The 26841-nt window shown below is 46.9% G+C and overlaps 1 protein-coding gene across 2 annotated transcripts in view; it reads left to right on the top strand.

Moving 5' to 3' along the window:
* The window catches only part of LOC109913245 (serine/threonine-protein kinase PAK 4-like), a 34697-nt gene extending 9002 nt beyond the window's left edge, over positions 1 to 25695 (top strand). For both annotated transcript variants that reach the window (XM_048600132.1, XM_048600133.1), the window contains exons 3-8: positions 7816 to 8262; positions 9220 to 9353; positions 13225 to 13351; positions 14414 to 14539; positions 16329 to 16463; positions 23509 to 25695. In XM_048600132.1, coding sequence (XP_048456089.1) covers positions 7816 to 8262; positions 9220 to 9353; positions 13225 to 13351; positions 14414 to 14539; positions 16329 to 16463; positions 23509 to 23664 — 1125 coding nt within the window. In that variant the 3' untranslated portion in view covers positions 23665 to 25695. The remainder of the gene's footprint in view (positions 1 to 7815; positions 8263 to 9219; positions 9354 to 13224; positions 13352 to 14413; positions 14540 to 16328; positions 16464 to 23508) is intronic.
* The last annotated feature ends 1146 nt before the right edge of the window (positions 25696 to 26841 follow it).

The following is a 26841-nucleotide window of genomic DNA, read 5'->3' as shown; positions in this document are numbered from 1 at the left end:
TGAATTTAATTTTCCACCAGCTACTGAGGTGGGGTTTGAACCTGCGTCCCTTAGCCTGGGCCTCAGGAATACCAGTCCAGTGGCATTCTTGGTCTGGAGGGTGTCACGGAGATGGGGAAGGCTTAAAGGCCTTGGAACGATTTGGATATGAGGATGGGCAATTTCTAAAACGAAGGCAGGACCGGTATGGATCAGTGATGGTGTGAGTTAGTGGAACTTTTTGGTGCTAGTTAATGGGCGGGCAGGAGCATTCTGGATGACTTCAGGTTTTAAAAGAAGTTGCGAAAAATGGGCGAGCTGCCCAGGAGAGCATTTGAATAGACAAATGAAGATGTCACAAGAACAAGGGTGAAGGTTTCAGCAGTAGATAGGCTAATGCAGGGTTAGTCAGGCAGCGTTACCGAGATATGGGAATTGGTAGTCTCTTTAGTAATGAGGGTGAAATAGGACAGCTAGGCTATGAAACATTAGGTTCAGTCTGAGGCAATGGCCAGTCAGGGATGTGGAGCCGGTCGTGGCAGTGAAGGGAAGGGAGGGGTGGGGTGTCAGAGTTTGTGGCAGGGACCCAACACGTTGGCTTCAAAATTTTTTTTCAATTGAAGGCGATTTCTGCTCACCCGCAACGAGATGTTTGATGAGCAGTGCAACAAACGAGAGGCGGTCAAGAGAGATGGTGGCGAGTTAGTTCTGGTCGCTGTCAGTATTGTTAGGGAGCCTCGTTTCAAATCTGCAGACGATGCTAGCCCTCAGTGAGAGGTCAACCCAAATGGACAACAGCGAAGAGGCACACGAGGAGGGTAGTGCGATCAGCTATCGAAGACTGGGGGACACAGAGAGCAGGATGAGGAGCAATCCTGGTGAACAGGAACTGAGGATTTGAGTTTCGTCACAGACAGGCAAAGCGGGAGTGGGGTGGGTTTAAATTAGGGATGCTTTTTCCCTTTTTAAGCCCGAGATAGTTTGATTTATTTATTTCTCTTGTTCATCCCTGCCCCTTCCCGAGGTAGGCCAAAGCGGGTGTTCCCCAAACCCGGACTTTCAGGTTTCAATTTTGGAAATAAGTCCTCGGCAAAAAAAAACTTTTTTAAGATTAAATCAAAGATGGGGTTTGTTAACAAAACAGTGAAAACCCAGCGGAATGGCTTTTGCTACTCAATCCAAACACACAAGTGCGCTGGGCATTAAGGAAGACAGAACAAGAGAAAAGAGAGGTTATAACTGACAGGTAAATCCAGCGAGATTAAAATCAGTTTATATGTAATTTCCAACTTTCAGAGGTTTGTGTCCAGTAAATAATTGCTTCAGCGAGCTGGGCCGTCTCATTTTCCTTCTGGCAGGCCGCAGGCTTCCTGTGAGCCAGCAATTTGGTGACAGAGATGGAGGGCCTGAGGCACGCTGCCATCTCAGTCTGTCCCCCTAGAGATCAAACAGTTAGAAACTTCCAGAATTTTTAGACTTAAGTAATTCAACCGGTTCTGATTTCAGTCACGTGATAAGGTGTTTCATGGTGTCATGTGGCGCGGAAATAGACCCTTTGGTTCAACTAGCCCATGTCCCTGTAAACCTTTCCTAGTCATGTACCTATCCAAATGTCTTTTTAAATGTTGTAACTGTACCTGCATTCACCACTTCCCCTGGCCGTTAATTTCACATACGAACATGTGAAAAAGTTGCCCCGCTGGACCCTTTAAAATCTTTCTTCTCTCACCTTAAAAATTCATCCGAAAGGACTTCAGATGCTGTAAATCAGAAACAAAAACGGAAGTTGCTGGAAAAGCTCAGCAGGTCTGGCAGCCTCTGTGAAGAGAAAATCAGAGTTAATGTTTCGGGTCTGGTGACCCTTCCCCAGAACCACGGTTAACTCTGATTAAAACATTAACTCTGATTTCTCTTCACAGATGCTGCCAGACTTGCTCAGCTCTTCCAGCAATTTCTGTTTTTGTTAAAAGATATGTCCTCTACTTTAGTCCTCCCCCAGCCTAGGGAAAAGACCTTAGCTGTTCACCTCAGCTATGCTCCTTGTGATTTTATAAACATCTATAAGGTCACCCCTCAACCTCCTACGCTCCAATGAGAAGGTCCCAGCCTACCCAACCTCTCCTTAGCCCTCCAATCTCTTCTGAACCCTCTCCAGGTTAATAATATCCTTCCTGTAGCAGGGTGACCAGAACTGTACATGGCACTCCAAAAATGGCCTCACTGATGTCCTGCACAACCTCAATATGATGTCCCAACTCTTATGGTCTGAGCAATGAAGGCAAGCGTGCTAAATGGCTTCCTAACTACCCTCTCCAGCTGTGTTGCAACTTTCAAAGAACTATGTACAAGTCTCTCTGTTCGATGTCCCAACTCAGTGGGCTAACTGGATGGTTGTTTACCTTCCCCTATCAGAACTTCCACTGCATGGCGAAGCGGTAATTAAAAGCATTAGTGCCCACTTTATCATAATGAGCTTTTGAGGCATTCCTTTGCCCAGATTTGGCAGAGGGCAGGCAAACCACCCCTCCATCCCACACCCACCCACCGTCTTCAAGCCCTCTGTATCAGCAAGGGATCTAGAAATACAATCATGGGGGATCAGCCTCAGCCATTTTGAGAATCAAGTGAGGTGGTCTGTTTTTCAAAGAAACAGAGTTTCAGTACCGTTTAGAAAAGAACCCAGTCTTCTTTATGATTTCTCTTCACGCCCTTTCACCGTGACACCTTGTTTAGAGCTGTTTCAGCACTGGAGCAGGAGTAGAAATCAGATCAGAGAGGGGTAAAGGATGGAGCCCAGGGAAAATAGGCACAGATCTGGGTTGACAGCACTTCAAGGATTTTGGAGAGGAAAGGGCGGTTGGAGATGGGACGATAGTTTGCAAGAGCAGAGAGGTCAAAGGCGTCTTGTTCAGGATTGGTTTACACACTCAGAACTGAGTCTCTACTGTTTACTTTTTCACTTGCGTACAGAAAATGGGTGTCTCTGGCTGGGTCAGCATTTATTGCCTGTCCTTAATTGCCGTTAAGAAGGTGGTGGTGAGCTGCCTTCTTGAACTGCTGCAGTCCATGGGCTGTAGGTAGACCCACAATGCCCTCAGGGAGGGAATTCCAGGGTTTTGACCCAACAACTCTGAAGGAGTAGTGATAAATTTCCAAGTCAGGATGGTGTGGCTTGGAGGGGAACTTGCGGGGGGTGGTGTTCCCATGTATCTGCTGCCCTTGTCCTTCTAGATGGAAGTGGTTGTGGGTTTGGAAGGTACTGTATGAGGATCTTTGGTGAATTTCTGCAGTGCATCTTGTAGATGGTACACGCTGCTGCTACTGAGCGTCGGTGGTGGAGGGAGTGGATGCTTGTGGATGTGGTGCAGGCTGCTTAGTCCTGGATGGTGTCAAGCTTCTTGAGTGTTGTTGGGGCTGCACTCATCCAGGCAAGTGGGGAGTATTCCATCACACTCCTGACTTGTGCCTCGTAGATGATGGACAGGCTTTGGGAGTCAGGAGGTGAGTTACTCGCTGCAGTATTCCTAACCTCTGACCTCCTCTGGTAGCTATTGTGTTTACATGGCAAGTCCAGTTCAGTTTCTGGTCCTGTAGTATCTATTTATTTCGAGACAGCACTATCTTTTTGATTATTTTCTGGAGTTGGTGTTCCCATTTTTGAATGGGAGGGGAAACCACCCCTGGGGAGAGAAAGAGAATCCTTTACTATAACAGCTAACATAGGAGGGCAAAGTAGGTGGTCAGGAGTATAGTGGGTGTTGCTTTTCACGGACAAAGTGAGCTTGAAATAGACCTGAGAAAGGAACTGGAAGAAGATGTCAGTTTCAGAGTTTGAGAAGAAGTTGGGGGGAGGAGGTGGGTGGGCAGCGGGTTGGTGGGGAATGTGACTAAGGCAGCTCAATGACGGGGTTAACCTTAGTAATGAGTCAATGAACCAGTCACACTTATTGTTGGAGGTGAGAATAGGGAGGTGGAGGGAGTAGGGCAGAGTTGGCTGGGGGGGCGGGGTGGGGGGAGCGGAGGGGATAATTAATGGCAGAGCATTGAACCTTCGCATTTCAGGATTATCCACCAGAATGCTGTAATTTCTGGGACAATGAGTGTATTATTATACCGGATCTGCTGATACACTGGGATCCATTAGTTCAGGAATAGTGAGCAGTTTTGGCAAAGGACATCAGGCTGTGTCGGTGCTTATCCAATCAGAACTGAAGATGAATAGCGAAAGCCTTTTCGCACCATTATATTTCACAACTATATTGATTGGACCTGGGAGTGAGGATGGGGTGGGTGGTCTCTCAGGCCTAGTGACTGGGCAGCCAGATTGTTTTACTCAGGACAAGATCCTCAAAGGTGAGAGAACAACTGTGGTCAACGATTTCAAATATTGTTGTGTGAATAGAGAACCAAGGGCTAGAGAGCTGGATCTTTATTTGTGGTATTGTAGGTGGCTTGAAGAAGGCTTTACCCTGGGGTTGGACACAGTGGGAAGTGAGATCAGGAGGGGACTGGGAAAAAAGATGTGACAGGGAATGAATACAAGGAAAGTTCCTTTTAATCTTCTTTCACGAGATGTAACCGTCACCCGACTCATCTTGCATTCCTTGCCCATCCCTAATTGCCCTTGAACTGAGTAGCTCATTGGGCCACTTCAGAGGGCAGCTAAGAGTCAGCCACATTGCTGTAGGTCTGGAGTCACATGTGGGCCAGACTGGGTAAGGATGACAATTTTCGTTCTCTAAAGGACATTAAAGAACAACAGTTACTTGGACAACATTTAGACTAATTTTTTTAAATTTCAGATTTTTAAATTCAAATTACACCATCTGCCGTGGGATTCGAACACGTGTCCCCAGAGCATTAACCTGGATTAGGTTCTGGAATACTTGTCCAGTCACATTACTACAACACTTACCTTAGTGGAGGCAGTGAATGAGTGGACCCAGTATACCAACATACGTATAGTGGTAGTGGATCCAGTGAGCTAACAGATCCCAGTATATTAGCAGATCCAGTATAATAATGATCTCTAAAAAAATACAGCATTCTGGTAGATCCACGCACTAGTGGTAAATTGACAGATGCAGTGTATATGTGGAAAGGGTGTTACCCCTTATAGGTGAGTACTGAACTAGAGAGTGCTGTTTTAACATTATTGGTTACCTTTTAGGACAGAGATGAGAACATTTTTTTCTTCAAGGGTTGTTTGAACTTCACATCTCTCTCCTTCAGGAGCTGTTAGAGGGTGGATCACTGATTATTTTTCAGGTGGAGGTGGATGTATTCTTTTTAGGCAATGGAATCAGAGGTTATCGGGACGGATGGGAAGGTGGAATTCAAAATGCAATCAAATCAGCCATGGCTGTTTTAAATGGCAGAACAGGTTTGAAGGGATGAATGGCCTATTTCTGCTCCTATTTCACACATACGTTCATGTGTGTAAATGGATCCAATGTATTAGTACACTAGTGAATCCAGCATATTGTGAGCTAGAGTTGGGATGTCACGTTGAGGTTGTACACAATGTTGGTGAGGCCTCTTCTGGAATACTGTGTGTAGTTCTGCTCTCCCTGCAATAGGAAGGATATTATTAAACTGGAGAGGGCTCAGAAGAAATTTACCAGGATGTTGCTGGGAATGGAGGGTTTGAGTTATAAGGAAAGGGTGGATAGGCTGGGACTTTTTACACTGGAGCATAAGAGGTTGAGGGGTGACTTTATAGAGGTTTATAAATCATGAGGGCTATAGATAAGGTGAATGGCAGGTGTCTTTTCCCTGGGGTGGGGAAGTTCATGACTAGGGAGTGTATTTTTAAGGTGAGAAGAGAAAGATTTACAAAACACATGAGGGGCAATATTTTACAAAGTGAATGGTTTGTGTGCGGAGGAAGTGACTGATGTGGGTACAACGTTAAAAAGACATTTGGATAAGAACATTAATAAGAAATGTATGGAGGGATATGGGCCAAGTGCAGGATAGTGGGACCAGTTTAGTTTGGGATTATGGTTGACATGGACTGGTTAGACTGAAGGGCCTGTTTCTGTGCAGTATGACTCTATGTTCGTGAATTCACTGTCCTGGAGACAACGCACTATGGTTCTAATATACAAGTGGTGCCAGTAAAGTTGGAGATCCAATCAATGTATAGGCGTAATCAGTATAATAGTTTCCAGTAAATGAGTGGAGCCATTGCAGTAATGGATTAATGTTCAAGCTGAGTAAAATTGAACAGTGAACGAGGAACAATGGGACCTTGATCAGATGGGTCAATAGGCCAAAGAGTGGCAATGGAGTTTAATCTAGATAAATGTGAGGTGCCATATTTTGCTAAGGTAAATCAGGGCAGGACATATACACTAAATGATAAGGTCCTGGGGAGTGTTGCCAAACAAAGAGACTTTGGAGTGCAGGTTCATAGTTCCTTGAAGGTGGAGTTGCAGGTAGACAGTATAGTGAAGCTTGCCTTTAGTGGTCAGTACTTTGAGTATAGGAGTTAGGAGGTTGTGTTGTGCCTGTGCAGGGCATTAGCTAGGCCACTTTTGGAATACTGCGTGCAATTCTGGTCTCCCTGCTATAGGAAAGATGTTGCGAAACTTGAAACAGTTCAGAAAAGATTTACAAGTATGTTGCCGCGGTTGGAAGGTTTGACCAAAATGGAGAGGCTGTATAAGCTGGAGCATGGATGGGATGAATAGTCAAGGTCTTTTCTGCTGGGTAGGGGAATCCAAAACTAGAGGGCGTAGGTTTAAAGGTGAGAGGGGAAAGATTTAAAAGGAACCGAAGGGGCAACTTTTTCACAGAGGGTGGTACGTGTATGGAATGAGCTGCCAGAGGAAGTGGTGGAGCCTGGTACTATTACAACATTTAAGAGGCATCTGGATGCGAATATGAATAGGAAGGGTTTAGAGGGATATGGGCCAAATGCTGGCAAATGGGACTGGATTAATTTAGGATATCTGGCATGGATGATGTGGACCGAAGGGTCTGTTTCTGTGCTGCGCATCTGTGACTCTAAGCACACTACTGGATTCATTGTCCTAACCCATCCAGTATACTAGTAGATCCTGTACCTGATTGAATTCTTCATTCTAACAGATCCAGTGTACCAGCAGGTGCAGCACACCTACAGATCTAGTACACTGGCAAATCTGATACCAGCGGATCCAATGCTCTATGTAAAGTCACCGTGGTCTGACCAGATCATAGGGCTGCAGTCTCATTAGAGAGACAGAGAGAGAGAGAGAGAGACGATGGGTGGTGGTTTAACCTGAGGGCTACCGTGCCTCGGATGAGGGGGAAGAGGTTGAAAAAGAGGGACCTTCGCAGTAACCTCAGCCAGTGCAGGAATTGCACGCACACTGCTGTTGCCAGTCTGCACCACAAACCAGCCATCCAGCCAACCAAGCTAACCAACCTCCCCTGTCTGGTGCCCTGGAAGAACCAGTATAATGATGGACCAAGTGTTGATCCAGTGCGCTTGTTCCACTAATACGCTGTACTCGCAACACACTTGGTCCATCTTTATGTTGGATCTTCTACCGGATTAGATAGGGAAGGTTGGTAGAGCCAGTGGACTAGCAGATCCAGTGTGCTGACAGATTAATTGCTCTAATCGATCAAATGTGCTGGTGCATAATCATTGACCCAGTCTATGAATGGATCCGATATATTGGCTGATCCTTGGCAGTAGAGTGGCACTCTGCTGCAGTGGGTGATGGTGGGCACCAGTAGGAACGTAGGTTGGACTGGGTTTGGGGTGAAACAGCGTCGCCCGATGAGTCTTTATCTCGCGGCGGAGGAGTTTGGCTGAAACCCGTGTCTGAATCCTTTCCAAAGGTAGACCAGATTGAGCGGAACGGTGGGCTAATTCCCAACGGCGCTCCGAGGTCGGGGCGGAGTGCGACGAGGAGCGTAGAGCAGAAGCAGGCTGAAGCCGACCCTGCGCCAAGGTCCGTCCCTGAGCCTCCGAGAGGGAACGTGGCCCGGTCGCTGCCCAGTCCAAGAGAGCCTGGCTCCCACAGGAACAGCTGCCCGGGCATAGCTCAGCGTGAAACCCAATCTCCCGGGGAAGGCCAAAGAGTTACACACGAGCAATTCAGGAGCGCCATGGCGATGGTGGTCAACCAAGCTGACCCCAGGAAGCAACTGGAGACACTCGGTCAAATTGGGGAGGGCTCCACCGGCATTGTATGCGTGGCCAGAGAGAAACTCACAGGCCGCACGGTGGCAGTGAAGAGGATGGACCTGAGGACACAGCAGCGCAGGGAGCTGCTGTTCAATGAGGTAAGGGCCAAAAGTCACAGGCACTCAGCATGGTCATCCCAGGAATGGACTGAGGACCATCGATGGGTCAGGGGTACGAGAGGGAGGGGACCTATGGTCAGGGGTACGAGGAGAGAGCGGGCCCAAGATCAGGGGTAGGGAGAGAGAGGGGGGCCTAGGGTCAGGGGCATGGAGAGAGAGTGTTCCAGGGTCAGGGGCACAGAGAGGGAGGGCCTAGGGTCAGGCGTACGAGAGAGAGGGGGCCTGGGGTCAAGGGTATGGAGAAGGAGGGTGTTCCAGGGTCAGGGGTATGGAGAGGGAGGGGGTTCTGGGGTCAGGGGTACGGACAGGGAGGGGTCTAGGGTCAGGGGTACGGAGAGGGAGGGTGTTCCAGGATCAGGGGTATGGAGAAGAAGGGGGTCTAGGGTCTAGGGTCAGGGCTACAGACAGGGAGGTGTCTAGGGTCAGGGGTACTTACAGGGAGGGGTCTAGGGTCAGGAGTACTTACAGGGAGGGGTCTAGGGTCAGGGGTATGGAGAGGGAGGGTTTCCAGGATCAGGGGTGTGAAGAGAAAGGGGGCCTAGGATCAGGGGTACGGAGAGAGAGGGGGCCTAGGGTCAGGGGTATGGAGTGAGAGAGAGAGGGGGGGGGCCTAGGGTCAGGGGCATGGAGAGAGGGGGCGGGGATCAGGCTTAGGGGTACAGAGAGAGAGGGGGGCCTAGGGTCAGGGGTGTGGAGAGAGAGGGGGCCTAGGATCAGGGGTACGGACAGGGAGGTGGCCTAGGGTCAGGGGCAGGGAGAGGGAGGGGGCCGAGGGTCAGGTGCACGGAGAGGGAGGGGACCCGTGGTCAGGGGCAGGGAGAGAGGGAGGAATCAGTTAGAGGTTCTATGATGGTTGCGAGGTGGGGTGTTAATGCATTTAGTGAACCACCGAGTCAGCTCCCAATCAGAGCGATCTCTTTTTGATTTGCTATTCAGGTTGTGATCATGAGAGACTATCACCATGAGAATGTGGTGGAGATGTACAGCAGCCATCTTGTTGGGGATGAATTGTGGGTGGTTATGGAGCTGCTGCAGGGAGGAGCACTCACCGATATCATCTCGCACACCAGGTATGCTTACAGAAGCCTCTCCCACCCAGGAACACTGTCCTGACAACTCCAGGCTGCACGGTGAACTTCTTTGACCTTTTACTGTGAGCCCTGTCGGAATCTAATATTGATCATGTTGTTAGTTGGATGACCATTGACATAAGGTGATGATGCAGCACAGGTTCACTAGTGGTAGGTTAAATCCCTAATCCTCCATTTCTATACTAGCTCATTCCCACCAGATGAAGCATTGTCTGATGACTGACTAACCTTTATTTATTAATTGAATGTAAATAAGCATAAGCCAGACTCATCTTTTAGTTAACTCTCCTCTGGGATGTGAGCATCACTGTCAAGATTGGCATTTGTTCCTGAGCCCTCATTACCCTTGAGCTGTGCAGCTTGCTGTGCTGTTTTAGGACATATGAAGGAAAAAGTGTAGGCCACTCCGCCCTTCGAATCTGTTCACCCATTCAATAAGATCATGTCCGATCTGATTTTAGTCTCAACTCTATGTTCTTGCGTATCCCTGGATAATCATGCATCCCTTTGGTCATCAAGAATTGACCTACCTCTGCTTTCAAAATATTTAAAGGTTCTGTATCCATGGTCTTTTGAGGAATGGAATTCCAAAGACTCTGGACCCTCTGAGAGAAAAATGTTTCCTCATTCCCGTTTTAAGTGGATGACACCTTATTTTAGACACTGACCCCTATTTCTAGATTCTCCCACAAGAGGAAACATCCTTTCCACATCCACCTGGTCAAGTCCCCTCAGGATCTTCTATGTTTCAATTCAGTCACTTCAGACTTCTTCCAAACTCCTGAGGACACAGATCCAGCCCGCCAGCCTTTCCTCACAATGCAATCTGCTCATTCCAGATATTTTTCTCATTTACATCAATGATTTGGGTGTGAACAGAGGAGGTATGGTTAGTAAGTTTGCAGATGACACCAAAATTGGAGGTGTAGTGGACAGTGAAGAAGGTTACCTCAGATGGGTCAATGGGCCGGGGAGTGACAGATGGAGTTTAATTTAGATCAATGTGAGGTGCTGCGTTTTGGAAAGGCAAATCAGGGCAGGACTTAAACACTTAATGGGGAGTGTTGCTGAACAAAGAGTCCTTGGAGTGAAGGTTTATAGTTCCTTGAAAGTGGAGTCACAGGTAGACAGGATAGTGAAGAAGGTGTTTGGTATGTCTGCCTTTATTGGTCAGTGCATCGAGTATAGGAGTTGAAAGGTCGTGTTGTGCTCTACAGGACATTGGTTAGGCCACTTTTGGAATACTGCTTTCAGTTCTGCTCTCCCTGCTATAGGAAGGATGTTGTGAAACTTGAAAGGGTTCAGAAAATATTATAAGGATGTTGCCGGGATTGGAGGGTTTGAGCTACAGGGAGAGGCTGAATAAGCTGGGGCTATTTTCCCTGGAGCATCAGAGGCTGAGGGGTGACCTTATAGACGTTTATAAAATCATGAGTGGCATGGTTAGGGCAAATAGTCAAGGTTTCTTTCCCAGGGTAGGAGAGTCCAAAACTAGAGGACATAGGTTTAAGGTGAGAAGGGAAAGGTTTAGAAGGGACCGAAGGGGCAACGTTTTCATGCAGAGGGCTGGTGCGTGTATGGAATGAGCTGCCAGAGGAAGTGGTGGAGGCTGGTACAATTAGAACATTTAAAAGGCATTTGGATGGGTATATAAATAGGGAGGGTTTAGCGGAATATGGGCCAATTGCTGGCAAATAGGACTAGATGAATTTAGGATATCTGGTTGGCATGGAAGAGTTGGACTGAAGAAGGATGTTTCCACGCTGTACATCTCTATGACTCTCTGACTCTGAATCCACTAAATCTTCTCTGAACTGCTTCCAACACATAAACATCCTTACGCAAGTACGGTGACCAGTACTGTACACAGTATTCCAGGGATGCAGTCTCACCAAAGCCCTGTATAACTGAACCATAACCCCCCTGCCCTAAAATTCAGCTCCCCTCATAATAAAATATAATATTCTATGATTCTTCCTGATTATATGTTGAACCTGTATACTAACCTTCTGTGAAGCATGTAGTAGGACACCCAGATCCCTCTGCATTTTAGAGCTCTGCAACCTCTCACCTTTTAGATAACATGCTTCCTTTTTAAAATTCTTTCTGCTAAAATGAACAGTTTTACACTTTTCCACATTATACTCCATTTGCCAGATTTTTACCCCTCACAACCTACTCTTTGTAGGTTCCTGTGTCCTCTTCACAAATCAATTTCCATCTACCTTTGTGTCATCAGTAAGTTTAGCTCCTATATCTTTATCTGAATCACTTATATAAATTTTAAAGAGCTGAGGCCCCAGAACTGAACCTGGTGGCACACCATTTGTGACAACCTGAAGAAGACCCATTTGATCCTATTCTGCACTTCCTGTTAATAGCCAATCTTCTATCAACACCAATATATTACCCTCAAAATGTTATTTTCCACAATAAATCTTTGATGTGCCACCTTATCAGATGCTTCTGGAAATCTAAGTACAGTATATCCACTGGTTCCCCTTTATCTACAGCACAAATTACCTCCTCAAAGAAATCCAATGAATTTAGTTAAACATGATTTTCCTTTGACAAAACCGTTTGGCTCTGCCTGATGACCTTGAACTTAACCAAATTCTCTGTTGTGACATCTTTAATAGTAGTCTCCAACAGGGCAGGTAAAAATCAACCACATGACTGTGGGCCTGGAGTCACATGTTGGCCAGAGCAGGGCAGAATGGCAGATTTCCTTCCCTCAAGGTCATTAGTGAACAAAATTTTAATTTTGCAAACAATGGACAGTGGTTGCTATTAGATTAGTTTTTCTTAGAACAAAAACCACATTTCACATGCTGGGATTTGAACCCATGTCCCCCAGACATTAACCAAGTATTCTGGATCACTCATTTCTTCCCTGCAGTGAGCTCACTAGGGATTTGTACACATGAGATAATTGAGAGACTCTCTGATTTCCTCATGCCTCGTTAAACATGGAAGGTTGTAGAAAGTTACTGTGTCAGGACATCTGCAGTCACAGGGAGAGTTCCCTAGCTCAGATTTGGGCATTCCAGTTTGAGCTGTTTAGTGTTGACGTTTTGCAAGCTTCAGCTATCAGGGCTGGTCATGTTGTGAGGACTTCGTCATCCTCTCAGACAATTCTCACACACAATCATCATGCTTGTCTCTGCATTATTTCCACCTGCACAGACGTATTGGCACCTAGCTTTTCCCCATCAGCATTATATTCCAAGAGCTGAACACAAACCCTATCATTTACTCCAGCATGCTTGATGTGCTCCTTGTAATTAGATTCCAGCCTGCTAATAGTCTGCACAATTACAAAGTAAAACTGGATCAACTAGGACCAGCTGTTCACACAGTGGAGTCTGCAGGATGGTTTTGTAAAGATGTTTTAAAAGATCAAGAATTGAGTCTAATTGGATAGAAACAGACTTATTTTAGTCTCTACGCCTAAAGCGCATAGGATTAGAAATATTGCTGATGTGGACAGTGAGCATCAAACTGTCGGGTTGGATCAAATTTCAACAGCGTTTGACCCAAATAAATCTCCATCCCATTTGCTGTCTGGCCATAGGTGTCACTCTCTGACCCCAACAGGTGCCACTCTAACCCCAGTCACACTCTGACCCCAACAGGTGTGATCCATTGAGACATCAAGAGTGACTCCATTCTGGCCCCAACAGGTGTCACTCCCTGACCCCAACAGGTGTCACTCTGATCCAAATAACTCTCTGACCCTAGTAGAAGTCAGTCTGACCCCAATCACTCCCTGACCCCGGCCCCCTCTCTATATGTTCCGATCGCTGATAAATTGTGTTTAGTAATTATTCTAAATTAATTGCTCCTACAGGATGGACGAGGAGCAGATTGCTACTGTTTGCCTGTCAATACTGAAGGCCCTGGCGTATCTCCATTCCCACGGTGTGATCCATCGAGACATCAAGAGTGACTCCATTCTGCTGACACTGGACGGACGGGTAAGAGGGAACTGTGCTGGAAGCTATTGATCGCAGCCTTTCAAAACTGGGGCGGTTAGTTGTTTGAGCACCCGGTGGAGGCAGGACAGGAATGGGGCCTGACGGCTTCCACTGGGCCTCTTCTGATCTGGGCCATTGGAGGATGATAGTCAGGATGTGGGGGGGGGGTGCTGGATTTCAGCACAGACATTGTCCACGTTTTTTTTTCCCCCCTTATTCATTTGCAGGATGAGGGTGTCACTGACCAGGCAGCATTTATTGCCCATCCCTAATCACCCAGAGGGCAATTAAGAGCCAACCACATTGCTGTGGGCCTGGAGTCACACGTAGGCCAGACCAGGTGAGGATGGCAGATTTCTCTCCCTGAAGGACATTAGTGAACCGGATGGGTTTTTCCCCCTGACAATCAGCAATGGATTTACGGTCATCATTAGATTCTTAATTCCAGATACTTACTGAATTCAAATTCCTGCCATGGCAGGATTTGAACCCAAGTCCCCCGGAACATTATCTGGATTAACAGTCTAGCGATAGTATCGCTAGGCCATCGCCTTCCCTTGACCCAGGCAGCAGCTAGAGGGAGACAAGGGATGCTAAAGCCAGCAGGAAAGTGCCTTTGCAGCACGGCTTGTGGGCCGAGAGGAACAGGAATGCTTGCTCCCTTACTTCCCCATGGCATAGCAGGATAACCTGCCATTTCCAGCTGAGTTGCTGGCAGCGCTGTGGTCCCTTGCAATGCCACCAGGAGCAGGGACCATTGTCGGCTGAGCCCACAGGAGTGGAAATACCACGTGCTGGTCTGAGATCCTGTCTGTTTGTTGGGACGTGGCGGGCATTTAGTTTCAGGGGTTTACGGACCTCATTTAGGGAGCACAATAGAACAAAGGGCTGGCAAACACCCACTGTCTGGTTTGCCCATCTCTGGGTGCAGATAGGGGGTGGTATCTGCACCAGTGGATTTTACAGCCCACTACCCACATTGGAAGCCCACTGACAGGGCAGGTGTGTAATCCATCCCCTCCTCATGCTTCTCTCTTTCTCTCTCTCTCTGTCTCTCTGCAGGTTAAGCTCTCAGACTTCGGCTTTTGTGCCCAAGTGAATGAGGAGATTCCAAAGCGTAGGTCTTTGGTTGGGACCCCTTACTGGATGGCTCCGGAAGTGATCGCCCGGTTACCATATGGACCAGAGGTAAATCCGGCTGGGTGGGGGTGGAGGTGGGGTGGGGGCAGCCAATGTCAGCGAGGGTACATGACTGAAGTTGAGGGTAGGGGACACGGGGCGGTAGGTCACGTAGAGGGAGATGCAGCTGGAGATCGGCATCAGTAAGGGACAAAACTGTCACCAGGGACAAAACTGTCACCAGCTACAATGTGCTGAAGCCAAGATGTCAATGCAATTGTTTGCCATAAAATCACCATGAGCCTCAATTTCAAGAGTTAGGGTTAGGAAGGGACTTTCTGAAGGAGTAACCGTGGCTGATTCATTAAGGATAGCGGAGAGGAGGGCAGTGCAGGGAGCAAGAGCCGGGACGTGATATTGGAAGGGGGTTAGAAAGGTGAGGCCCTCCCTACCCCCCCAGCAGCCCTAATCTGGAGTACTGTGTGCAGTTCTGGTTGCCCTGTTATCGGAAGGATAATACTAAACTGGAGAGGGTTCAGAAAAGATTTACAAGGATGTTACTGGGAATGGAGGGTTTTATTTAGATTGGAAAGACTGGGACTTTTTTTCCCGGGAGCATTGGAAGCTGAGGGGTGACCTTATTGAGGTTTATAAAGTCATGAAGGGATAAGGTTAAGGTGATTGACAAGGACCTTTTCCCTAGGGTAGGGGAAGTTCAAAACTATGGGGTGTATTTTTAAGGTGAGAGGAGAAAGATTTAAAAAAGGACATGAGGGGCAACTTTTTTTTAACACAGGGAGCGGTTTGTGAGTGGAATAAACTGCCAGAGGAAGTGGTGGATGCGGTACAGTTACAACGTTTAAAAGACATTTAGATAAGTTCATGAATAGGAAAGGTTTGGAAGGATGTAGAGGGCCAAGCACAGGCAAGTAGGTCTACTTAGACCGAAGGGTCTTTTTCTGTGCTGTATGAGTCTGAGTCTGGCGCTGTGAGGCAGTAGTGCTAACCACTGAGCCACCTTGCTGCCCCGATGTTGTAGGTGGAGTTAGAATTAAGAGGAACATCGAGGTGGTGAGGCAAAGGTTGGGAGCAGTAGATCCCGAAGATGAGATTTGAAAAAGTGGCAAGACAAGGGAGGGGATGGGGGCAAAGGGCTGAGTCTCTGGCTCAGTGTTGGAGTCACCATGTGAATGTAACTGGGTGCAGAGGGAAGGTCAGGTGACACTGGGCTGAACAGACGTTAGAGCCCTGTTATGCTCATGAGCAGAATGCTGAGATCAGAGATCTACAAGGTGCACTTAACCAAAAGAAACTAACCAAAGATCCTTAGCACCTTTTAAACCCATGGCCACTTCCATCTAGAAGGACAAGGGCAGCAGATACATGGGAACACCACCACCTCCAAGCTCCCCTCCAAGCCATCCTGACTTGGAAATATATCTCCATTCCTTCAATGTCACTGGATCTTGGGATTCCCTCCCTAAAGGCATTGTGGGTCAACCCACAGCACGTGAACTGCAGTGGTTCACGAAGGCAGCTCACCACCACCTTCTCAAGGGGCAACTAGGGACAGCCAATAAATGCTGGTCCAGCCAGTGATGCCCACATTCTACGAATGAATTTAAAAAAGAATGAGATAGGCTAAAGTTATCACTTGATGAGAGGGTGTTGCCTTGTGTACAGGGTGGGGCTAGCACAGAGTGTCCATGGCTCTAGTGCCCGGAACCTGAGCTGCCATATTTGAGGTGTTGGTGCTGGTACATTGCTATAAAGAGCCATCCAACATGATGAGCATGGCAACAGTTGTTGGTGGAACCTGAGAATGGGGACAGAAGTAATTTGCTCCTTCATGTTGTAGGTGGATATCTGGTCACTGGGTATCATGGTGGTGGAGATGATCGATGGAGAGCCCCCCTACTTCAGTGACTCTCCTTTCGAGGCCATGAAGTTGCTGCGGGACAACCTGCCCCCCAGGCCGAAGCTGGAACACAAGGTGAGTGCTCTAAATACCTCGACCACTAGATCTCAGGAAGGATGGAGACCTCGCCTGCAGTTAACTATAAAGTTTACGGATAGCGTCAAACTGAAAGAAAAAGTTTGTAATTTGAGATTTGCTTAAATTCCTACCCTTTGAGGCATCAAGCGTGGGTCAGACCTAGGTCTGACTTTCTAACTCAACTTTTCACTAGGCAGTTCAAAGGCAGGCAAAGAGCAAAAGTTGGCCATTCAACCCCTTGATCTTAGAACATAGAACATAGAACAGTAGAGCACAGTACAGGCCCTTCGGCTCATGATGTTGTGCCGAACTTTTACCTGAAACCTAAGGTCTATCTAACCTCCACCGCTACCTTATACTATCATCCATATGCCTATCTAATAGCCGCTTAAATGCCCCTAATGAGGCCGACTCCACTACCCTCTCTGGCAATGCATTCCACGCCCCTACCACTCTCTGAGTAAAGAACCTACCTCTGATGTCTCCTCGATATCTACCTCCTTTCACTTTAAAACTATGTCCCCTCATAAAAGCTACCTCCACCCTAGGAAAAAGTCTCTGGCTGTCTACTCGATCTATACCTCTGATCATTTTGTACACCTCTATCAAGTCACCTCTCATCCTTCGTCGTTCTAAAGAGAAAAGCCCTAGCTCTCTCAACCTTTCCTCGTAAGACCTTCCCTCCATTCCAGGCAATATCCCGGTAAATCTCCCCTGCACCTTTTCCAACGCTTCCACATCTTTCCTGTAATGAGGTGACCAGAACTGGTCACAATACTCCAGATGTGGCCGAACCAGGCTTTTGTATAGCTGGAGCATAACTTCACGGCTCTTGAACTCAATCCCTCTATTAATGAAAGCTAACACACCATTCTTAACAACTCTATCCACCTGGGTGGCAGCTTTCAGGGAACTGTGAACATGAACCCCAAGATCCCTCTGCTCCTCCACACTGCCAAGAATCTTTCCGTTAACCCTGTATTCTGCTTTCAAGTTTGTCCTTCCAAAATGAATCACCTCACACTTTTCAGGGTTAAACTCCATCTGCCACTTCTCAGCCCAGCTCTGCATTCTATCAATGTCCCTTTGTAACCTAGAACAGCTCCGCACTGTCCACAACGTGACCCACCTTCGTATTGTCCGTGAACTTGCTAATCCACCCTTCCACTCCTACATCCAAATCATTTACAAAAATCACAAATAGAAGAGGACCCAGAACAGATCCTTGTGGTACACCACTCGTAACTGAGCACCATGTTGAATATTTTCCGTCCACTACCACCCTTCGTCTTCTAAGGGTCAGCCAATTCTGAATCCAATCTGCCACATTTCCCCCTATCCCAGGCCTCCTTACCTTCTGCATGAGCCTACCATGGGGAACCTTACCAAACGCCTTACTTAAATCCATGTATACCACATCCACTTCTCCACCTTCATCCACGTGTTTGGTCACCTCTTCAAAGAATTCAATAAGGTTTCTGAGGCATGATCTACCCTTCACAAATCCATGCTGACTATCACAAATCAAATTGTGCCTTTCCAAATGATCATAAATCCTGTCTCTCAGAGCCCTTTGCAATAATTTGCCCACCACTGACGTAAGACTAATCTTGTTCCACTATGCAATAAGATCAGGACTGATCAGGACTGACCCCAAATCCAGCTTCCTGATTACCTTTCACCGTCTTGCTTAGCAAGAATCTATCTACCTCTGCCTTAAAAATATCCCAGGGCTCTGCTACCACCAGCTTTTTTCCAGCAAGAGTTCCAAAACCTCCTGACCTGTGCAACAAAACTTCGCTTCTTCCCTGTTTTAAGGGCGACCTCTTACTTTGGAACAGTGACCTCCTAGTTCTAGATTCTCCCACTGAGAAATATCGTCTCCACATCTTCCACATCTTCCTTGTAATGGCCTAGTCGTATTATTGCTGGACTGCTGACCCAGTGACCCAGCTGGTACCCAAGTTCAAATCCCACCGCGGCAGATGGTGGAATTAGGAGTGGAAGAGATGGCAGATGAATTGAAGAGGTATTTTGCTTCTGCCTTCACCATAGAGGATACAAGGAACAGCTCAGAAAAAGGAAGGGAGGGAGTGAGGAACTCAGGAAAATTACAATCACCAGAGAAGTGGTACTGAGCAAATGTTGGGACAGTGGGCTGACAAATGCCTGGATCTGGATGGACCTCATCCTAGGATCCTAAAGTAGCTGGTGAGATAGTTGATGCGTTGCTTTTAATTACTCAAAATTCCCTCGATTTGGGACAAATCCTAATTCCTGGAATGAATTTCCAATGATGACCATGACTCCATTGTCGGTTGTCGGTAAAACCCATCTGGTTCACTAATGTCCTTTAGGGAAGGAAACTGCCTTCCTTACCTGGTCTGGCCTACATGTGACTCCAGACACACAGCAATGTGGTTGAGTCTTAACTGCCCTCTGTACAATTAGGGATGGGCAATAAATGCTGCCTGGTCAGTGATGCCCTCATCCCATGAATAAATATAAAAAAATCCCTCAGGACTTTATATGTTTCCATCTAGTTGCCTGATACACTTCTAGATTCCAGCAGATACAGGCTGCACCCTCATTAAGATAATCTGCCAGTTCCAGGTATTAGTCTAGTGAACCTTCTCTGAATTGCATCTAAATGCATTTGTATCCTTCCTTAGGATATTAGGACCAATACTTTACACAGTACTCCAGATATGGCCTCACCAGATCTTTGTATCAAGCATAACCTCTCTAGTACCTTAGCAAATGCTTCTCAAAACCCAAGTATAGTATAGCCACTATACTATAAGCTTCTCCCTTTAATCCATAGCATGTTACTTCCTTAAAGAACTCCCATAGATTGGTTAAAAGTGACATAGCTTTGACAAAACCCATATTGGCTCTTCCTGATTACCAGATTTCCTTAACTATAGATGCGAATGCTTATAAAAGTCCTTATCAAGCATTCTCAAACCTGATTATCGATATTATAACTGTTCTGTACTGGACTGATTCTGAGTCAAAGTTAATCAAAACAGAGACCCACACATCTGGGGAAAGGGAGAATGAGATGGGCAGCTGTTCTGGCTAGTATTAGGTGGTAAAACTTTGGTGGGTGGGGGTGGGGGACACCCCAATAATAGGGCAATGGGACGGTGGAATACAGAGAACTGGAGAGGGTTGGAGGGTGAAGGGGTTCACAGGGCTTGAGGAGGCTACAAGGGATTTGGGGCATGGTGGAGAACACACTCTGAGTGGTGCGGAGATGAGAATTGTGAATTAGAGTCATGATATGGGTTTTGTCAATATAGTTCAGCCAGAGAGAGAGATTGGGGAGGGTGAGAATTAATGCTGAGTGTGCAGAAGCCCCCAGTGTGAGGGGGGAGGGAGTCAGACAGAGAGGGATGGGTTTCAATGAGAGAGTTAGAACTATGAAGGACTTCTGCCTGGTAAACAGACAAGTCAACTCTTGTAAATATATCACCAGGGAGGTACAGCCATCGAGCTGAGCTCTCTCACGATCTTGAGCCAGAACTTTAGAATCTTGGAAGTGATTTTGTCAGTCAAGTTAGAAATGTGTAACTGGAGTAGGGAGTGGTGCCTGGGTCAGAATGTGTTCAGATGACCCTGCGACACACTGTAGACTGAGCCCGCATTAGTGGAGTGGGTCTCTCTTCCACAAACACCGGTGGATACAGGATTAGTCAATTTTGAATCTGAGATAAATGCATTTTTGTTCCGTAAAAGTATTAAGGACCAAATGCAATAACATTCATGCCACACAAATTCCAGGTTATGATCCAATAAGAGACAATCTAACCACTGCCCCTTGACATTCAAGTATTACCATCACTGAATCCCCCACTGTCAACATCCTGGGGGTTATCGTAGACCAGAAACTCAACTGGACTCACCACATTAACACAATGGTAACAACAGCAGGTCAGAGGCTAGGAATACTGTGGTAGTAACTCACCTCCGTCTCCCTAAAACCTATCCACTACCTACAAGGCACAAGTCAGGAGTATCAAAAGTTTGACGCCATCCAGGACAAAACAGCTTGATTGATTGGCACTACATCCACAAACATCTACTCTCTCCACCACTGATGATCAGTAGCAGCAGTGTGTACCATCTACAAGATGCACTGCAGAAATTCACCAAAGCTCCTCAGACAGCACCTTCCAAACCCATGACCACTTCCATCTAGAAGGACAAGGGCAGCAGATATGTGGGAACTCCATTGCCTACAAGTTTCCCTCCAAGTCACTCACTGTCCTGACTTGAAAGTATATCGCCGCTCCTTCAGCGTCACTGGGTCAAAATCCTGGATTTCCATCTCTAACGGCATTGGTGGTCAAACTACAGCACATGGACCGCAGTGGCTCATGAAGGCAGCTTAGCACCACCTTCTCAAGGGCAGCTAGGAATGGGAAATAAATGCTGACACAGCCATTCCACGGATTGAGTAAAAATAAAAATGGGCCTGGGCCCATAGATGAACCATTATCTTATTTAAATGGTGGGGCAGGCTTGAGGGGCCTGTTCCTAATCAGGAGGAAAGTTCTGGCACTGTCCCTGCACCTCTAATTTGCATCAAAATAACTAAAGAAAAACCAGACCCGTGAACAATTCCCCCTCCCACTCTCCTTAGAGTTGCTGTCTATTCCTACATGAGGAAGGATGTACCACTGCTTCACAACATCTCAGCTATGTTTCCAAATGCTGCCCTTGAAACGTCTATTGGGTGAAGTGTTTTAGCCTCACCCTACACAACTAGACCCTCCTGTCATACCCAAGCTGTGGGTCACACAACGGGGGAATATGTGTCTCAGTCTGCCTCAATCATTACTTTCATCTCTTGACTTGCTATGTTCAGCTCCATGTACAAGGGACCCAGTTTCCTAATATGTAGAAAATTGATAAGATTTTAAATATTTCTTCTACCACACAATTCTGAAATTTGATAGCAGCAGATTTAAATAGTTAGTATTATTATATAGGTAGGGGTTGGAGGGAAAAACAGTGGGCAGTGCTTCAAACAAAGAAGCTTGGGATCCACTGTGCTACCGCAGTCACTGTCCCAGACGGTGCCCCTGTCACTATCCCAGACTGGGATAGACCAGGGGCATTTGTATTGAGTGCTGTGCAGTGCCACACACACTGACTCTGGGACACAAGTTCCACAGACACTGACATAAACATAGAGCTCAGGTATCGGGAGGAACTTCTCACAGAGTCACTCCCTGTGGAACAAGGTACAGTTTTGGGGCGGTCAGTGCTGAGTTTGCTGCTGGGGTTTAACTGGCTGTTCTGATGTGCCCAGGCTGTGTATACACGGTATTTTACAGGATGCTCAGAGTGTGCTGGCCTGGGTGATGGGTACACATTACATTGCAGCTCGGATTGGACATTACGTTCCCTTCATTATAGAATGTAAGGAGTCCCACTACCCCTGCCATGTACTGCAGCATTCGTGTGCATACAGCTATGTACCAGTCCCTATCAAATCACATTGTGGTCTCTCTCTCTGCATATCCCTAGCCAACATCCTAACCTCCATTTGCTGTGAGATTGCCAATCTATTCAGTCATCCTTCGCCTTTGGTGCCTTTGTCCCAATAAAACATTTCCCGTATGCCGTTCCAAAGCCGCCCTGACTCCTTCCACTCTCTATCCCCCCCACCCCAAACAAGTGGGAAAAGCTCAGGGACCTTGTCACTAAGATGGGACATGGTATATTGGTCTTTATTTTAGAGGATGTAAGTGTGGGAACAAAGACATCTTACTGCAATTAGGTAGCGTATTGATGAAACTGCGCTTGGAGTATTGTGTGCAGTTTTTGATAGAAACGTCACAGTGTGGAAGCAGGCCGTTTGGCCCATCAGCAACCCACCAAAGAGCATCTTACTCAGACCCACCCCATCCCTGTAACCCTGCATTTCCCATGGCCAATCCGCCTACACTGCACATTTTGGACTGTGGGAGGAAACCCACGCAGACGCAGAGAGAATGTGCAAACTCCACGCAGACAGTCGCCCAAGGCCAGAATCGAACCTGGGTCCCTGGCGCTGTGAGGCAGCAGTGCTAACCACTGAGATACTACTCACATGTCACCTTACCAAAGGGAAGAGTGCTGCAATGGTTCACTGAAGTAATTCCTTGGATGGAGCGATAGTCCTGTGAAGCAAGGTTAAATAGACTGGGAGATAGTAGGAACTGCCGATGCTGGAGAATCTGTGATAACAAGGTGTAGAGCTGGATGAACACAGCAGGCCAAGCAGCATCAGAGGAGCAGGAGAGCTTGCTCCTCTGATGCTGCCTGCCCTGCTGTGTTCATCCAGCTCTACACCTTGTTATCTTAAATAGACTGGGCCTACTTTCTCCGGCGTTTAGAAGAATCAGAAGGGATGTCATTCAAATGTACAAAATACAGGGATCCTTGTTGATCCATGAAGGATGTTTCCCCTGTCTAGGATCTGGGATCAGGGAGCTATCAGAGTAAGGGGCATTTGGGACAGAGACAAGGAGGAATTTCTTCAGTCAGTGGAGCTGACACTTTGGGATTCTCCACACCACAGACCTTGGAAGCTCAGTCAATGAATATGTTCGAGACTGAGATTGATAGACTTTTTAACATATTAAAAACATCAAAGAATCTAGGGATAGTGAGGGAAACGGTGTAGAAGATTATCCTCGATCTTGTTGAATGGTGTCAACAAGCTGAATGGCCTTCTCCTCTATTCTAAGACTGAGAGACCATTTGCTGCTCCTTTTCTCCTTGCCCAGCTCTTTGTGCATTCTTCCTGTCCACCCCCTACTCCCAGTGACCATAGGTCACCCCTCAAGTGATAGTCACCAAAACCCCGGCCACCCAGTATTCCCTCCTGAGTCTTAGGTTGGCCATGGGAATTTCCTTCCGTCTCCTCAAACACAAGCTGTCTGTGTGGGCAATGTCCCTGTGAGGTCAGTAAGGATAGTAGGGAATTCCGACTGGGCTGCTGATCTCCTCAGCTCTGATGTGCGCGGTAATGTTTCTCCTCCTGCAGGTCTCCCCGATTCTCAGGGACTTCATCGACCGGATGCTTATCCACGATGTGACGGAGAGAGCCACGTCCATTGGGTTGCTCGAACACCCGTTTCTGCTCCAGGCTGGCTCTCCGGATTGCCTCATCTCCATGATCCAGGGCTGCAGCCTGCGGTGAAGGTGCTGGAAGGGTTCACGGTTCCACAGGAACACGTCTCACTCCCACCTAAGAGGGTCAGTGCTCTGGGCGCAAGGTTTGTACCGAAAGAAGAGATGGAGACTGGATCCACACAGACGCTGACTCTCACTGGGGTACAGTCCCCCACACACACTGACTCTTGTTGGGATATGGCACACGCGCACACACACGCACAGAGACTCTCACTGTGGTACAGCTCACATACACACTTTTTGTCACAAGGGTCCTGCTTGCAAACAGTGTGCTGCCATTGTCAATGTCTGTTCTCTTTGGTACCTCTGTGTGTTATTGAGTTTTCCAATAGGTGGCAGTGTATAGCTAGATTCCCACACCACCTCTCAGCTTATATCTCCTCTTCTTGACCTGAATCAATTGTTACAAGGACCTTCAATACTGGAAGTTCCTAAGTAATCCGATGAGGGACATGACTGTATGAGAAGGTCCCATATATAATGCAGTGACATGTGTTACATGCTCCTTGCCTTCTGCAAGAACTGCTTTGTGATACGGACACCCTTTATTCCCATTCTCTACATGCCTCCCAGAGTCTCATTCTGACATGTGGTCTCGAAATCAATAGGAGGGTCTACACTCAGGGGCTACTGGTGCAAATACTGAATGTGTACGTCCCCTGCTTTTCTGATACAAGCCAGTCTCGGAATTGTGTTTCTGTTTAAGAACATTGCTGTCCAGAGTATCCACGCCAGTCCCAGTCTCACCCAGAGGCTTATACACCCAACTTCCACAGTGGTCATCGCAGAAGACTGTTCACCAACCTAACTTCAAATTTCATTTCTCACCAAAAATGAATCATCTTATTTAAATATTTAAAGAGCTGGTAGCATTATATGACGTCCAATCTGGAAAAGTGATCTCTGGGTATTTTGTGTGACTATTTTGTATTTTCCGGTTGGCTGGACTGCGGACTTTGTAAAGCTGCGTTGTTTACACCAGCATTGCACGGTATTCCATAGACGGATTTTTAAAAAAAATCTATGTTTAGATTGCACAGCATCGGGAAACCTTCACAGGCCGTGATGTGATAGAAACGAAATGACAAACTCATTGTTGGACCTGATTTGGAGAACGAAGAGGTTGAAATGAGAGCTCTGTAATGTTTTGAATGATTTTGGAAAATCTGGCGGCTTGTTAAGTAGTGGGGTCAAGTGTGACATCTCTACTCACAGCAGTGCTGTAACACTGTAACGTCAGATAATACTGCAATGCCAGATAATACTGTAACACCATTTCACACTAACACTGGATAATACTGTAACACCAGATTATACTGTAACACCAGATAATGCTATAACACTGCAACATGGATAGCACTGTATGCCAGTTAACACTGCAAAACCAGGTAACAGTGTGACATGTAGCTCTGTAACACCATATAATATTGTGACACCATATTGCACTGTAACACTGCATAACACTGTAATACCATATAACACATGAATCTGACTTTCCCTGACCAAAAACCCAGACTGTGAAAACCAGGGATGTTTTCTCTAAAACCGAACCTTTTGCAAAGGGGCTAAGATCTCCTCATTTGATAGCACTGTTGATAACACCTTCCATCACTTTACTGGTGATCAAAAGTACACTGATGGGTCAGTAATTGGCCACATTGGATTTTTCCTTTGTGTACAGGACATACTTGGGCAATTTTCCACGTTGTCGAGTAGATGCCAGTGTTGTAATTATACTTGACCAGCTTTGGTTAGGGGAGCAGCAAATTCTGGAGCACAAACCTTCAGTGCTTTTGCTGGAATGTTGTCAGGAGGATTGATGGCATTGCAGTATCTGTGCTGGGGTACAATCCAGAGGCTGGGACTCATGCTCTGGAGTGGATATTGTGCATTCAAATCCCACCATGGCATATCAGGGGTGTGGGTGGTATTTTACTGCAATTTGTAAAATTAAACATGGAATAAAATATTTTTATCATTTAATAATAGGTAGCACAGTGGCTCAGTGGTTAGCGCTGGTGCCTCACAGCGCCAGGGACCCGGGTTTGATTCCACCCTCGGGCGACTGTGTGGAGATTGCACTTTCTCCCCCTGTCTGTGTGGGTTTCCTCTGATTTCCTCCCACAGTCCAAAGATGTGCAGTGTAGGTGGATTGGCCATGCTAAATTGTCCCGTAGTGTCCAGGGATCTGTAGGTTAGCCAAGGGAAATACAGGAATTGGGTGGGATGCTCTTTGGAGGGCCAGTGTTGACTCAATGGGCCAAATGGCCTGCCTCCGCACTGTGGGGATTCCACAGTTTTATTAATAGTGATCATTTTAAACTATCCAATCACTGTAAAAATCTATCTGGCTCACAACTGCCCTAGAGGGAGGATACTGCAGTTCTTATCAAGTCTGGCTTATATTGTCACTCCTGACCCATAGCGATAATAGTTACCGGTCCAGGGCAATTAGGGAAGGGCAACATTTACCAGTGGAGCTCACATCTATGAAAACGAAAAGTGTCCATTGCCTTTGCTTGATCCAACGTGCTCGCCAGTTACTCGATATCACCCGGAGTGAATTGGGCAGAAGACTGGCGTAGGTGATGCTGGGTCCCAGGACAAAGCCAAGTTCGATCATCCACTCCACATTTCTGGTTTGATTGCATTTCCTGTGAGGAGCCAATCCCAATTTCCCAGTTTCAAGCTCCGTAATTTCCTGTACTAGTGCTTCAGGTACATCTCCCTTCTTTTTCCTCAACCGAGGATTTCCTCCCCACTAATGGTAAACAGAGTCTCGATTGAGCCCGTCCTACTTCACCCAGCTCTGCTGTCACCCCTTCCCCTTCCTTCCAGAATCATCGTAATGGCTCCCCTTTGATCCAACCCAGCAGCCTTCATACTCAACGGATCATCCTCCACCATTGTCGTCACCTCCAACATGATGGTACTGCCAAAGACATTTCCCTCCCCTTTCCATATTCCAAAGGGACTCTGCACACCTTGATCCACCGTCCAGTCACCTTCAAATACCAGTCCCCTACCTCTGAGATCTTTCTATGTCAGAATTGAAGAGGCACAACATTTCACTGTATCCCTCCCCACCCCCAATACTCATCCCAGATAAGACAAAGATTTATTTGTTGGGAAGAAGAGCCATATCCAACCCAAACTGTTAACTGAGTTTGTCCAGCACTTTCTG

Source organism: Rhincodon typus, chromosome 8, assembly GCF_021869965.1.
Source record: "Rhincodon typus isolate 14 chromosome 8, sRhiTyp1.1, whole genome shotgun sequence".
Classification (NCBI taxonomy): Eukaryota; Metazoa; Chordata; class Chondrichthyes; order Orectolobiformes; family Rhincodontidae; genus Rhincodon; species Rhincodon typus.
This window is presented reverse-complemented; position numbering and strand designations above follow the sequence as displayed.